We start from the raw sequence: 15185 nt of genomic DNA, 5'->3' as shown, positions 1-15185 counted from the left end.
AGCTCAGAGAGCATCGAAGACCCCATAATCATTGTCCTCCTCCTCCTCCTCCTCTTCCTCCTCCTCCTCCTCCTCTTCCTCCTCCACGCCACAAAGCCCACTTCCTTCTAGCACTGATGATGTTACCCAGTTGGGTCACGAAACGTCTGCAGGAAAACAAGCAACCTCAGAGAGCACCGAAGACCCCATAATCATTGTCCTCCTCCTCCTCCTCCTCCTCCTCCTCCTCCTCCACGCCACAAAGCCCACTCCCTTCTAGCACTGATGATGTTACCCAGTTGGGTCACGAAACGTCTGCAGGAAAACAAGCAACCTCAGAGAGCACCGAAGACCCCATAATCATTGTCCTCCTCCTCCTCCTCCTCCTCCTCCTCTTCCTCCTCCATGCCACAAAGCCCACTCCCTTCTAGCACTGATGATGTTACCCAGTTGGGTCACGAAACGTCTGCAGGAAAACAAGCAACCTCAGAGAGCATCGAAGACCCCATAATCATTGTCCTCCTCCTCCTCCTCCTCCTCTTCCTCCTCCTCCTCCTCCTCTTCCTCCTCCATGCCACAAAGCCCACTTCCTTCTAGCACTGATGACGTTACCCAGTTGGGTCACGAAACGTCCGCAAAGGGAACCATCCATCCAGCTCAGGGCTGGTGCCAGGCGAGCTTTGGCGTTGCACGGGTCGTCTGAATGCAATTCCCCTGGAAGGCGCTGCGGGTCTGCGGCAGATATTTGACAGGGGGGAAAACGGGGCTTTTTTTTTGTTTGTTTTTTCCTGCATCGGTCGGGGGGGGGGGGGGAGAACCCACCGACCGCACCTGCCGCGCGCATGCAAAAAAACAAAAAAACAAAAACCGAGAAGCAATTGGTGGGCGTCCACGGAAACTTTCCGTTTGCCCGAAGAGGCAAGTCGTGGGGAGGGGAGGGCAAGGGGGGGGGACGCGAAGACTTTGCACTAGAGCAGGGGTCGGCAACCTCGGCTCTTTTATGTCTCGTGGACTTCAACTCCCAGAATTCCTGAGCCAGCATGGCTCAGCTTGGAAACCTCTCCCTTTCCCCTCAGCATGACTGGCTCAGGAATTCTGGGAGTTGAAGTCCACAAGTCATAAAAGAGCCAAGGTTGCCTACCCCTGTCCTAGGCCGCTTTATAACTCGTGGACTTCAACTCCCAGAATTCCTGAGCCAGCCGCGTTGAGGGGAAAGGGAGAGGTTTCCAAGCTGAGCCATGCTGGCTCAGGAATTCTGGGAGTTGAAGTCCACGAGTCATAAAAGAGCCAAGGTCGCCTACCCCTGGCCTAGGCCTAGCCCACTTTATGACTGGTGGACTTCAACTCCCAGAATTCCTGAGCCAGCATGGCTCAGCTTGGAAACTCTGCCTTTTCCCTCAGCACGGCTGGCTCAGGAATTCTGGGAGTTGAAGTCCACAAGTCATAAAAGAGCCAAGGTTGCCTACCCCTGGCCTAGGCCACTTTATGACTCCTGGACTTCAACTCCCAGAATTCCTGAGCCAGCCACGCTGAGGGGAAAGGGAAAGTTTCCAAGCTGAATCATGCTGGCTCAGGAATTCTGGGAGTTGAAGTCCACGAGTCCTAAAAGAGCCCAGGTTGCCGACCCCTGCACTAGAGCCTCTCCGGCGGCTCTCTCTCTATTCTGTTTTTTTTTATTATGTATTATTGCCCCACCGGAACGGGGAGGGGGGTGGGCGCTTTCTCCCCGGCCCGTCCCCGACGCCCCCGGGCAGGGAGGGAGGGAGGAGGAGGAGGAGGAGGAGGAGAAGGATGCGGGCGACGACGCCGCCGCCGCCGCCTCTCCTGCCGGGCCGGGCCGCGCAAAGCCGGGCGGGCGCAGCGGGAGGAGGCGGGGCCGGGCGCGCGCTTACCTCAGGCGGCCCGGCTCGTCGCGCAGCTTCGGCCTTTTGGCGCGCGGAGCCGCCGCCGCCGCCGCCGCCGCCCTCCTCATGGCCGGCTGCTCGGGGGCGGGGCCGGGCAGGCGGGGGCGGGGCCGGGCAGGCGGGGGCTTGAGGGGGCTCTGCGTGGCGTCTGGAGGGCGACAGGCGCGCATGCGCGCAGGCGCGCTTCAGCTACAGAGGGCGGCGGCGGCGGCGGCGGCGGGGGCGGCGGGAGGGACCGCCGAGGGCATCTAGTCCGGCCCCCTCCTGCGCGGGGCAGGCGAGGCCGCGCCTTCTCCGACCGACGGGCGCGGAGACTTTTTGCCCGAGCCAGAGAAGAATTGAATTGAATCGAATCATTTCATTTGTATACCGCCCTTCTCCCGAAGGACTCAGGGCGGTGAACGGGGCAATAATACATAATAAAAAAAACAGAATAGAGAGAGAGCCGCCGGAGAGGCTCTAGTGCAGGGGTCGGCAACCTGGGCTCTTTTAGGACTCGTGAACTTCAACTCCCAGAATTCCTGAGCCAGCATGATTCAGCTTGGAAACTTTCCCTTTCCCCTCAGCATGGCTGGCTCAGGAATTCTGGGAGTTGAAGTCCACGAGTCATAAAGTGGCCTAGGCCAGGGGTAGGTAACCTCGGCTCTTTTATGACTTGTGGACTTCAACTCCCAGAATTCCTGAGCTGGCATGGCTCAGCTTGAAAACCTCTCCCTTTCCCCTCAGCCTGGCTGGCTCAGGAATTCTGGGAGTTGAAGTCCACGAGTCATAAAGCGGCCTAGGCCTAGACCAGGGGCAGGCAACCTTGGCTCTTTTATGACTCGTGGACTTCAACTCCCAGAATTCCTGAGCCAGCGTGGCTCAGCTTGGAAACCTCTCCCTTTCCCCTCAGCATGGCTGGCTCAGGAATTCTGGGAGTTGAAGTCCACGAGTCATAAAGTGGCCTAGGCCAGGGGTAGGCAACCTTGGCTCTTTTATGACTGGTGGACTTCAACTCCCAGAATTCCTGAGCCAGCATAGGGGCAGGCGGGGCCGGGCAGGCGGGGGCGGGGCCGGGCAGGCAGGGGCGGGGCGTGAGGGGCGTGGCCCGCGGCCATTTTAGGCCGCGTCGTTTTTTCCCCTCCTCCTCCTCCTCCTCCTCCTGCTGGTCGGCGCGGCTGTCGCGGGGAAGGTAACCGGCGAGGGCGGGAGGGGCTTTTCCGAGGGGAGCCGGCCGGCCTGCCTGCCTGCCTTCTGGGCGGGAGGGGAGCGAGGACGGCTCCCTCCCTCTCCCGAGAAGGCGCGGCTGTGAGCGGGACCGGGGAGGGGGGGCGAGGAGACCGGCCGTTGCGCTTTGTGGCTGCCCACCCACCCCACCCCCCCCGACACGTGTCGGGGCTGCTCCGCCTTGACGGCCTCGGGACCCGGAGAGCCCGGCCGGCGAAACCTGTTTCCGTGGGGCGCTGCCGTCGGGGCCCTCTTAAGCACGGTTGCCGTTTGCAGCCACGTTGGGATCAGAAACACACACACACGCACGCACACACACACACCGGCCGTGCAGGTCTGGGAGGAGGCAGCTCCAGAGGGGAAAAATCCACCCGGATCGGTTTTGCCCAAGGCTTCCAAGTCCATTGAGAGATGTCCTAGTGCAGGGCTAGGCAAGCTCGGCTCTTTTATGACTCGTGGACTTCAACTCCCAGAATTCCTGAGCCAGCTTGGCTGGCTCAGGAATTCTGGGAGTTGAAGTCCACGAGTCATAAAAGAGCCGAGCTTGCCTACCCCTGTCCTAGTGTGACAGGGTAATTGTGTGTGTGTGTGGGGGGGGGTTGTTACCCAAAGAAAAACCCACCACCACCCCAGTTTGTTTTTTTTAAATCCCATTTATATCCCGCCCTTCTCCGAAGACTCAGGGCGGCTTACAAGCTTAGCAGTAGCCTTCATTCTATGTATATGCCTGCTTATTAGGGCTTTCACACACACACCCCAAGCGGCATTATTACAAAGTCAGCTTATTGCCCCCAACAATCTGGGTCCTCATTTTACCTACCTTGGAAGGATGGAAGGCTGAGTCAACCTTGAGCCTGGTGGGACTCGAACCTGCACTAATTGCAGGCAGCTGGTGTTACTTAAGGAGGCATAATCTACCAGACTTGGGGAGCTCTGATCTAATTTAATTTTAATTTTATTTTTTAAAAATTTTTAATTCCATTTATATCCCGCCCTTCTCCGAAGACTCAGGGCGGCTTACAAGCTTAGCAGTAAGCTAAGCCAAAAGAGAAGAAGCGATCAAGCCTTTAGTTGGCCTGGCAGGACCAGCAACCCCACCATTTGTACCCAGGAGTTTCTAGATGCATTTTTTATTTATTTATTTATTTATTTATTTATTATTTAGTTAAGTTAGTTAGTTAGTTAGTTAGTTAGTTAGTTAGTTATGGGATTTATATCCCGCCCTATCTCCCGAAGGACTCAGGGCGGCTAACAACCAAACATATAATAAGTACAGAAATTAAGATAAAAAATAAAATTAAAATCCTAAACCCTGATGTCAATATCCGGGCCAAAAAAAACAACAACTCTCTTAATGTTAAGTCCCTTTATAATGAGGGGCAGTAATAAAAATTTGCAAGATGGAGCTACAGAACCCATGCATCTCTTCCTGGGTATTTGTTACTACCTCTTTTGCACAACTGGGAAATGAAACGTGGTCGCTTAAGAAGTTGGGAGGCAGGTCTAGCCCCCCCCCCCCCCGCCCGGCTTTAAAAGCTCAGTTGTTGCACCCAGATAGGCCTCCCATTTTTTTAAGGAATTCGTTTGGATCAATGCCGGAAAAGATAAAGCAGACTGCGGGCTTGATGCCTCCTGGATCCTAGCTGCCTGCGGAAGGCCTTGTCCCGTGAAGCTTATCCTGGCTTCTCGCCAAACGCGAATCGGCCTGATAGGGCAACTGGGACATTGTGTACTTGTGTCTGTACTTTTGATTTGGAGCGCATCAGGACAAGGAAAAAGTAACCCCCCCCCTCCTGGACTTTCCACAGGGGTGGGGACACACCAAGCTCAAGCGGTGTGCTATGAGGAGGCGAATGGTGGACTTGGAAAGTCCCAGCTATTCTATATACTTCTCTGTTCTATGCCTTCTCCAACACAGTTACGGAAATCTCTTATTAGCTTCCCTCTTGGTTTGGAGAAGCCGTGGTGGCTGGGTTCACGCAGTCTGAGCCACAGTCAGCCCGTCCCTAAATAGGGCTTGACATGAATTTCTACCTCAAGTTTGTTTTTTTCAGCAGACTCTGCAAGAGAAAGGAGGTGAACACTAAAGGTCTGCCTCTCTGGAGGAGGTGTCGCCTAGACAAGCAGGAGTGGTGTTTCTCTTCACTCTCCGTTCATTTCTAATTTTGGTGGGGATCTAAACGGAAGCTAAACGCCTGACATCTGGCAGGAGGCTTTCTTACACAGAAGCACACCACCCCTGTCATTGTCGTATTAAAGATCACATTTGTTTTCATACGCTGAGCTATGCAGGAGCAAAGATCCAAATCCTGCCATGGCCCTGAGGCATAGATGATCTGAGGCATAGATGGGTCTTCCTGTTTCTCCCCCCCCCCGCCCGTGGAATTCATCAAAATCTACTTTCAGCCAGAAAAGTCGAGGTCCTACTTTTGCTAGCACGATAGCTGAAAAGTATAGGTTCCCGTGCTTTTTGCACAGACCATGGCTATCCCACTGATCAATCGCTCATCCATTGAGTTCGCTGCTGTGTGCAAAGAGAGCCAGCATAGTTTCTTCAGCAAACTCTGGGTTTAAAAATCGGAGTTAACACGAGGCGGGGGGGGGGTGTTTGCTTGAACTGTGTCTTCCATTTTTCCAACGAGGAGTCGTAGCAAAGCGGGGTGTGTGTGTGAGAGCTCTTCTAAAGCACGAGGCGGTTTAATTTTCCACTAATGCACGTCGCGCATTTGTCCTCCCAGCAGAAAATGATCCACAGCCTGTTTCTTATCAATTCTTCCGGGGACATATTCTTGGAGAAGCACTGGAAGAGTGTCGTCTGCCAGTCTGTGTGTGACTATTTCTTCGAAGCTCAGGAAAGAGCAGCCGACGTGGAGAATGTGCCCCCCGTCATCCCCACCCCTCACCACTTCCTCATCAGCATCTACCGTGACAAAATCTTCTTTGTGTCTGTCATACAGACGGAAGTGCCCCCTCTCTTCGTCATTGAGTTCCTCCATCGCGTAGCCGATACTTTCCAGGTTGGTCTGCAGGACGGCTGTGTGGACTGAGGGGAGAAACGGGCCTCCAGTTCACCATTGGAAAGCTCTGGATCACTTCCACATATCCCATCAGTCGTAGTGGTTAGGCGGGTGTTGTTGTTTTTCCTGAATAAGATGGTCTGAGCTTTAAGAACGTGTTCCACAAAATTTTAATTACGGACACACAGAACGGTATAAATTTAGTTGGAACAAATGAAGGACTACTCATACTTAGGAGTTTGGGATTTGTAACTGATTTTAAGCACTGCAGTAGAGTTTCCAGCTGCAACTTAATGTTTCCAGAATGGAACATTTTATCTATCGCTTTGTCTTGAGGAACTCGGATTTCATTCTGCCTTGTTGGCAGCAGATCTCCAGAATGACGGACGTGGGTGAGAGGCCTTCCCGTGGCCTGATCCAGTCCTGCTGTCCTATTTTAAAGCCTCTTGCTTCCGTTCTTTGCAGCAGGGGAAACGTGGCCCAGAGGAAGGAGCAGAAATGGTGGACGGTGAGGGGCTTTCAGATCTTCATACAAGCAGCCTGATCCGGCCCCACATTTTCATTTTTTCCAAAGCGGAATTTGCCAACCTCACAAAGAATTGGTGTTTTAGGGTTAGATTTCTTCCTCCAGCAAAACACTAAAAATTATTTTAGTGTTATTTGCTGAGCATAAACCAAAACAGATTTCAGGTCTATTTAGGGAGGTAGAATTTTTTCCACTAAAATCGTTTTCTTTCAAAGCTACTTTACTGAATGCTCCAAGAGTGGCGTTAGCAGGTAGAAACAGGCCTATGTACAATCAGATAAGGAGGTTTAATGGTGTCTGTTGGGTTTTTATGCTTTCTTAATTTTTAAAGGTTTTGGGCAACTTTAGGCTTAGCCAGGCAATAGGATGGAACCGGTGAGTATCCCCATAGCTACAGGTAGCTATAGACTCTTGCTTAACAGCGCTCTTCTGCAGCATTGAGGAGAGGGCTGGTGTAAGTTGGTTGTAACTGACTGCACATCAGGATACGTACAATTTCTATCCAGGGAAACTGGATCTCTACTGAGCACATGTCCAAAATAATTATGTGCTTCACCTTCTGGTGAAAAGCCCTTCCCACTTTTAAGCTACGGGGGGGAAATCCATGCTGTCTGAATAGATGGACAGATGTTAAATTACAGGAACTGGCTTTCTAGCGGAAGCCTGTGGTGTTTTTTTTTAAGTGCAGGTAGAGTTATTGAGTGGAATAAACTACCTTCTTTGTATTCTTTGTGGATTTAGGATTACTTTGGAGAATGTTCTGAAACCGCCATTAAAGACAATGTTGTTATTGTGTACGAGCTCCTTGAAGAAATGCTGGACAACGGCTTCCCGCTAGCAACGGAGTCCAACATCCTGAAGGAGCTCATTAAACCTCCCACCATCCTGCGCTCGGTGGTCAATTCCATCACAGGTACCGCTCCGGCCGCTTCCCCGGGGCTTCCAACTACTTTTATTCCCTCGCTTATTAAGTCTGTGCGTCACCCGTCTCCCCACCAGGGCGGCTCTGGGCGGACTGCAGAAGGTCACCCTTGGGCGGGTTAACGGGGGTGTGTGAACTTGCACTTTCCAAACGGCGGGAGACCTTTGAGGTCCAGGAATGGATTTGTTGGTTGTCCTTGTAAACCGGACCGGAGAAGCCCGTTGTCCTTTCTTCAGATTAACCAATGACGTCCTAAGGAGTTCCTCCCCCCCCCCTTATACTTTTACTCCTCGAGTGCTGAGTTTATTTACAACCTTTCAGAGAGGCTGTGCAGAATCTATTTTGGAAAGCAGGGCCTGCTGGATACTTGATACCCTCAGATGCCTCTGAAAAAACGGGACAGGCCTGCCTTTCTCAAATCTCTCCTGGTGAATCTTTTAAGATTGGTGGCTGTTCTTCTGTATCGGGAGCACTTTGTCCAGCTGTTCCCCTGCTCCTAGGCCCAGGCACCACATGCCCCCACTGAGCCACAATATCGTCAGCTCAAAAGAGGTACCGGCACGCCAGTGGGAGACACGCTGCTCCTGAACTCATCCCGAGGGGTGCGGGAGAAGCCCTGCCTTAAAAATGGCGCTGGGAGAGCTGACCTCTCCTGCTTAACCAATATTTATTTATTTTATTTATTATTTAAACTTGTATACTGCCCTATTCCCGTAGGACTCAGGGCGGTTTACAGGGAAAAATTAAAAATACATACATACAAAGTTAAAATCGATTAAAACTAAAATTAAATTAAGTCCCTGAATTTAAACTAAAACCCCATTAATAAATAATTAAAACCCCTCAGTCTGGGCCAGACAGCTCAAAAAGCCAAGTTTTCAAATCCCTGCGAAATGAGCGAAGGTCGGGGGCGGTCCTAAGCTCCGTGGGAAGATGGTTCCAAAGGGCCGGCGCGCCCACAGAGAACGCCCTTCCCCTGGGGATAACCCGCCGGCATTCCTTGACCGGCGGTACCCTAAGAAGGCCCTCCCTGTGGGAGCGCACGGGACGATGGGAAGTTGATGCCGGCAGCAGAAGACATTAATGCCACGTGGTGTTCTGTCTGAACCAAGCCATCTGTTGGGTGCTAGTTCTGGGTGTTTACCGTGTAATTTTCCTTGTGTGTTTCTACATTCCAAACTAGGTACTTATACCTGCAACAGATACACATTTATCAGCTGCCTTGCTTCTCCCCCCCCCCCCCCCCCCCAGTAATAGAGCAGAAAAAGTCAGCATTGTATGGGCAGTTTTTAAGTCTTCTGGTTAGGAGGCAACTTTTTCTAGCCAGCTGCTGCCGCCGCCGCCGCCTTTTTTTAACGGAGCGTTTGTTTCTTACGGACTGTTTCTTTCTCTTTCCAAGGTAGCAGCAACGTGGGGGACACCCTTCCAACCGGCCAGCTGTCCAACATTCCCTGGCGAAGGGCAGGAGTGAAGTACACAAACAACGAGGCCTACTTTGATGTGATTGAAGAAATTGATGCCATCATAGACAAATCTGGTAAAGGCCTCTGCAGACGTAGCTGTGAAAGACGGGAGGGAGCCGTACCTGTTCACCTTTGCCATGTGCAGTTTTCAATAAATCTGGGAATATCTCAGTAAAAACCTGAGTGGGTTTTCTCAGCCGGACTCTAAACACGGGGAGAGCAAAGCAGTGGTTCTTAAAGTTGGGTAATTTGGACGTATACCGGGGCTGGGTGGGTAGTAGGGCAATTTGTAATTGTATGCGTGTAATTTGAGAATCCAGTTTGAAATTGTCACTGGAGTGCGAACAGCCTAGTCTGAGCTTGTTTTGTGGGGCCCCGGATGGCCTTTGAGATAGAGAAAAGGGGTGCTGGGGGTCAAACAGTTTGAGGATGGCTGCAGTGAAGGATTAAGGCAAAAAAGGAACGGTTGTCCTAAGGCCAGTTGGGGAATTATATTTGCATTGGCTCAGGGAACTTGGAGCTCAGGTCATTCACGGCGGAGAAATTTGCCAAAGGCAGCTGACTTCAGTGGTGGCCCCTGATTCTGGAATGTTCTGCCCACTCAGGTAGTGTTATTTCCAGCTATTCTAGGAGAGGAGAAGGCTTTTTTATTTTCCGGGACAGTCTAATAAATGAAATAAAAACAAAAAAGTTAATACAGAATTGGAGCAGTGGGCTAATGCCTCCTTAAGTAACACCAGCTGCCTGCAATTAGTGCAGGTTCGCGTCCCACCAGGCTCAAGGTTGACTCAGCCTTCCCTCCTTCCGAGGTAGGTAAAATGAGGACCCAGATTGTTGGGGGCAATTAAGCTGACTTTGTAATAATGCCGCTTGGGGGTGTGTGTGAAAGCCCTAATAAGCAGGCATATACATAGAATGAAGGCTATTGCTAAGCACATTGGTTTGTGCTTAAATTGTAAGCCGCCCTGAGTCTTCGGAGAAGGGCGGGATATAAATGGGATTAAAATAAAATAAATAAATAAATAAGATAAAGTAAAAACAAAATTTACTTAACAGAATTGCGTCTAGAGGAAGGGTTTGCAAAGAGTTGTGTTGGCTGTTGTAGTTCATCCCCTGACCGAGTTCAGCAATTCTGTTAACATGAAGATCACGGACTCTTCCCCGCCCCCCCCCCCGTCTGAAGTCATGCAAATCACACTTCCCACCTTTATTATTTTTATAAAAAAAACTCAAGGCAGCAAACACACTGCATGCTCCTTCCTCGTCCTATTTCCCCTACCACAACAATCCCGTGAGGTGGCCATGGGCTGAGAGAGGGACTGGCCCAAAGTCACCCAGCCGGCTTTCGCGCCTAGTTTTGGGACTAGAACTCACCGTCTCCTGGTTTCTAGGACAGCACCTTAACCCCTAGACCAAATAACCTCTCCTTTATTCCCGCAGGCTCCACGGTCTTTGCCGAAATCCAAGGGGTCATTGATGCTTGCGTCAAGCTCTCGGGAATGCCGGACCTTTCGCTTTCTTTCATGGTAAATGGACTTTTGTACCGTTAACTCAGGGTTCCTAGCCAAGTCTTCCTAAGGGCCGGAGAGGAGAAGGTTTTGCTTTGCTTCCATTCCTGCATAAATTTCTCCACCCCTGTGCAGGATTTCAATGGCGAGCAGCTCCCGGGAATCCGCCTGTCTTGGGCTTCCCTTGACAGGTCTGTGGCTATTGAAATTGGCATGCTGGAAGGCCCCTCAGTCGGGCGGCTGCAGCCTTTGGGAGGCGTAAGGGGTCGGCACGGGAATAGTGAGGACCCAGATTGTTGGGGGCAATAAGCTGACTTTGTAAAAAATGCTGCTTGGGGGGGTCCCGAAAGCCCTAATAAGGAGGCATATACATAGAATGAAGGCTATTGCTAAGCACATTTGATTTGTGCTTCTTAGATTGTAAGCCGCCCTGAGTCTTCGGAGAAGGGCGGGATATAAATGGGATTTTTTTAAAAAAAAATAGCCCCCAGGGTGGTGCGACTTTATTGTAGAAGAAACCACGAAGAACAAACCCTTCAACGTTTCTTACATTGCACTGCCTTGAAGTGGTGTCTTGCCTGCATCAGAAGGAAACCAGAGGTTACCACTAAGCAAAATTGTCTCGCTGGATAGAGACAAACGCTGTGGGGCACAATCGAGGTCACAAAATGGCTTTTGATCGATGATAGGAATGAAGTCTTGGAGGATGGTCAGTTCTACTGCCATGACAAACGGGTCCCAAAGGTGCGTTTTCAAAAGCCAACTGGACTTTTTGTTTTTTTCTTGAAGATGTTTCGTTTCTCATCCAAGAAGCTTCTTTCGTTCTGGAGAACCGAAACGTCTTCCAAGGAAAAACCAACAGTCCAGCTGCCTTTAGAAAAAGCACCCTTGGGGCAACCGTGATCTGGATGACTGAGAGTCTCCGTGGACCCATGACTGAAGCGGGGGGGGGGGCAGAGTTTTAGACCTGGGACTGGGGGGGGGGGGTAAAGACAAACTACTGCCACCTCGGTCGGTGTTCTTGTTTGTTGTCATGATCTGACTCAAAAGGAATTTGAGGAGTAGGGCAGGGCTGATTGTGAGAGGGAGAAGGAGAGAGGCGAGTTTCTTTCTGAGTAAGCTCCATTGTGTAGGAAAGGCCTTATTGTACTGGTAACGGTGTTTAAAGCCCTCCATGGCATGGGGCCGGAGTACCTCAGGGAACATCTGCTGCCGGCATCAAGCTCCCTGCGCCCTGTGCGTTCCCACAGAGAGGGCCTCCTCAGGGTGCCACCGATCAGAGAATGTCGATTGGTGGCCCCCAGGGGGAGATCCTTCTCTGTGGGCGCTCCGGAGCTGTGGAACCAGCTACCGGTAGAGCTCCGGATGGCGCCCGATCTTCGCTCCTTTCGTCGCGATCTCAAGACATTTTTGTTTGTACAAGCTGGCCTAGCCTGATGGGGATCGGTGGGGTTGTTTTATCTTTGGTCTTTTAATTTTATCTTGGGGTTTTTAGAATTGTACTTCTATTTTTTTAACTAGGGCAACTGTTTAATCTCTTTTTAATGTTTGTATTTGCTATTTTATTCTGCCCTGTGAACCGCCCTGAGTCCTCAGGGAGAAGGGCGGTATATAAATGTTATTAAATTAAATTAAATTAAAATTATTCTCCTTGAGTTACCGACACCAATATAAGTAGGTGAAAAGGACTCTCCTGCTGCCCTCGCCTCCTTTCTCTCGCTGTGAGTGGGGAATCCTGTACCGAGGGTTGTTCGTGTCCAAAGTCTCTTTCTCGGAAATGAACCCGATTTGTCGCGAATTCTGCTCGGGCTCCCTCAGGCGGAGGTAGACATTCCCTCGAGATGGCAGGCGCAAGCTCCTATTATTGTCTTGCTTCCTATGCGTTCTTGTTTCATTATGTCCCAAAACGTGAAATGGAAAAACGGGCTTCACTCTTGCTCCCTGCAGAACCCAAGACTCCTGGATGACGTTAGCTTTCACCCCTGCATTCGATTCAAGCGCTGGGAGTCCGAGAGAGTCCTTTCCTTCATTCCTCCCGATGGGAACTTCAGACTGATTTCCTACAAAGTCAGCTCTCAGAAGTGAGTTGGTTGGAAGAGCCAAGTACCTGCGCAGAGCCCCCTTCAGGGTCAGAGCCCCTCCCTCCCTCCCTCCTCCCTGCATTCTGCACGAGGACATCCAAAATATACTGAGATAACTTGGGGACTTTGTTTCAGCCGGTTATATTCACGGTGGCCTGGAGGTGAAGGAAGACCTTCCAGGCAACAAAGAAAAGGGCGGTTTGGGGGGAGGAGGGGAATTGCCTGTCTTGCTGTTTGGTTCCTTGGATCTTCTCTGGGGTTTACGATAGACGGGCTGTGCCAGTTTTGTCCGGTGACTTTGGTAACTTCTTGTTTCAGCTTGGTGGCTATTCCGGTGTACGTGAAACATGCAATCTCTTTCAAAGAGAATTCGTCTTCTGGAAGATTTGATGTCACCATTGGGCCTAAACAGAACATGGGGAAGACCGTTGAAGGAGTCATCATGACCGTTCATATGCCCAAAGCTGTACTCAACATGAGCTTGACGCCCACGCAAGGCACCTACACATTTGATCCTGTCACTAAGGTGAGCCTTGTCCTCCCAACTAGGCGTCTCGGCTTGAGCTCCCAAACTCTCTTCCCGTGGAGATGGTGGTGTTGGCTGAGGGCTGGGCCTTCTTCTGCCTTTATTCGGATCAGGCTCTTGGTTTTCTGTAATTGCAACCCGACTATGCCACTCCTCCTGCCTTTTGAGGGAAATTCTGGATATATTACAGGAAGCCTCTGACTATGGTTTCACTCAAATACAAATGGTTTTTAAAACACTTTATAAATATTTTTGATGGTTGTTTAGGTGTTAACATGGGATGTTGGCAAAATCATCCTTCAGAAGCTGCCTGCTCTTAAAGGGACGGTGAATTTACAGTCTGGAGCTCCAAAGCCAGAGGAAAACCCAAGTTTGAACATTCAATTCAAGATCCAACAATTGGCTATTTCTGGTAAGACAGGCTTCCCACTCGGCACAGGGAGACTTTGATATAAATTCTATAGTGGCTGATTTAACATAATAAATAAGATTGCATGATGCCAACGTACCAAATTCCAGAGCTGTTTTGTAAACTGAAACGTAATTGAAAGGAGGTTCCCAGTAGCCTTAACTGTCAACCCAGCTGCTCCCTACAGGCACGGCTGTTTGATTCTATGCGTAGATAAATTCCCCCACCCATTGCAAACAGAAATCCTTTTGTTTTTTGCCAGTATTTGGTTTGCATGGAACCTGCAACACAATGTTGCAGTAGGCCCACCCTTTGTAGCGTTTTCCAGATAGAATATCAAGTATTGAAACGTCCAAGGTGAGGTTGGACATTTTATTTTTTGCAGTCCACATTTTGTGGCCGTTTAAGGTCGATGAGCCGGCTTAACCTTCATTGGGGAAATGTCGCTGCATTCCCCATCAAGGGGTAGGGGGACTAAAAGAGCTTCATTCGCAATTCTTCCGCGATTTGCTGAAATAGACTGTTCTGATATCTGTTCCTTATTTATTTCAGGATTGAAAGTAAACCGCCTTGACATGTATGGAGAAAAATACAAACCCTTTAAAGGTGTGAAGTACGTCACAAAGGCCGGGAAGTTCCAAGTACGAACGTGAAGCTTAATAAGAAGAACTCTTGCTTTTCTGGCAGGTGGTTGTGCGTCTGTGTGTGCGCGCGTGTGCACGCGCGTGCTCCAGCCTCAGAGAAAAATGAGCATTAGTTACTTAAATTACTCCTCGATGCCAGTTTCAGCCCTTCCTCTGAAGACCTTCCGCAGAGAAGCCTTCCGTAAAGGGAGGGGGGGGGGCTTTGTGGGTCTCGGCTTGCAGTCGCTGAACTGCCTTATTGAACCAGCTGCTCCTGAACACTGCCAGGCAAAGCACCAAAGCACAAGAAGAGCCTGCTGTTTCCGACAGCAGACCGCTGGGCAAGCCTCTCTCCACGAAAGACTTTTAAGGGAAACCCCCCCCCCCAAAAAAAAGCCTTTTTTTGCAGGATTTACATCACCCTGCCTTTTTTTTGGTCAGAATTGCCTTATCAGCTTGAGAATTCAGCAGACAATCTGTAGCCAGTGTTAAAAGATTTCTTTTCTCTCCACAATTTGCTTTGGAAATGAACGAACGGGAACACGGAGCCCTATTGGCTTCAATTCCTCTGCACTGCGGATGTCAAACCTCAAACCTGTCACTCTATGTGCCCTTCGTGTCTCCCCAGTAGCTCATCTGGGGTGCTGGTGCCGCCTGTCTCTGACGAAATAAAAGGGACCACAGCTGAACCAACTTCACTTGGGCCACTTAATTTCCCGACTGGGCCAAGTGCCCCAGGGTCACGAGAGAGAGAGAGAGAGAGAGAGGGGTGGGTGGGGGTTCTGCATCAGTGTTCAGATGCTGATCACCTCCTTTCCGATCAGTTGCAGGGAGGAATCTGGGTGAAACATCACACGAGAGGCGAAGGGAAAGGCAGCGCTCCTTGTCGATCCAAATTGTTTATGAAAAAGCCACACAGTTACAAAGAAATCGCTCTTATTGATTGTATTCATATCATTCTTGGTGAGGTCATTGTGTCACCACAGCAACTATGTGTGACCCAGACTGGACAGAGACCCCA

At 50.5% G+C, this 15185-nt stretch overlaps 3 protein-coding genes across 4 annotated transcripts in view; 2 read left to right on the top strand and 1 right to left on the bottom strand.

The window, feature by feature from the left end:
- ADK (adenosine kinase) overlaps positions 1-1966 on the bottom strand; it is a 176864-nt gene extending 174898 nt beyond the window's left edge. For both annotated transcript variants that reach the window (XM_081329748.1, XM_081329749.1), the window contains exon 1: positions 1872-1966. In XM_081329748.1, coding sequence (XP_081185874.1) covers positions 1872-1951 — 80 coding nt within the window. In that variant the 5' untranslated portion in view covers positions 1952-1966. The remainder of the gene's footprint in view (positions 1-1871) is intronic.
- The window catches only part of COMTD1 (catechol-O-methyltransferase domain containing 1), a 581650-nt gene that overhangs the window by 425826 nt on the left and 140639 nt on the right, over positions 1-15185 (top strand). The gene's annotated exons all lie outside the window — the stretch shown is intronic.
- On the top strand, positions 5786-14852 carry AP3M1 (adaptor related protein complex 3 subunit mu 1). The gene is made up of 8 exons (XM_081329744.1): positions 5786-6106; positions 7374-7545; positions 8954-9091; positions 10458-10543; positions 12473-12606; positions 12925-13132; positions 13400-13544; positions 14094-14852. The coding sequence occupies exons 1-8, from the start codon at positions 5801-5803 to the stop codon at positions 14192-14194; spliced, it is 1290 nt and encodes a 429-aa protein (XP_081185870.1). The 5' UTR covers positions 5786-5800; the 3' UTR covers positions 14195-14852.

This window comes from Vipera berus, assembly GCF_964194415.1.
Source record: "Vipera berus genome assembly, chromosome: 5".
NCBI classification, from domain to species: Eukaryota; Metazoa; Chordata; class Lepidosauria; order Squamata; family Viperidae; genus Vipera; species Vipera berus.
The sequence above is the reverse complement of the archived record's forward strand: the minus strand, read 5'-3'. Positions and strand labels throughout refer to the sequence as shown.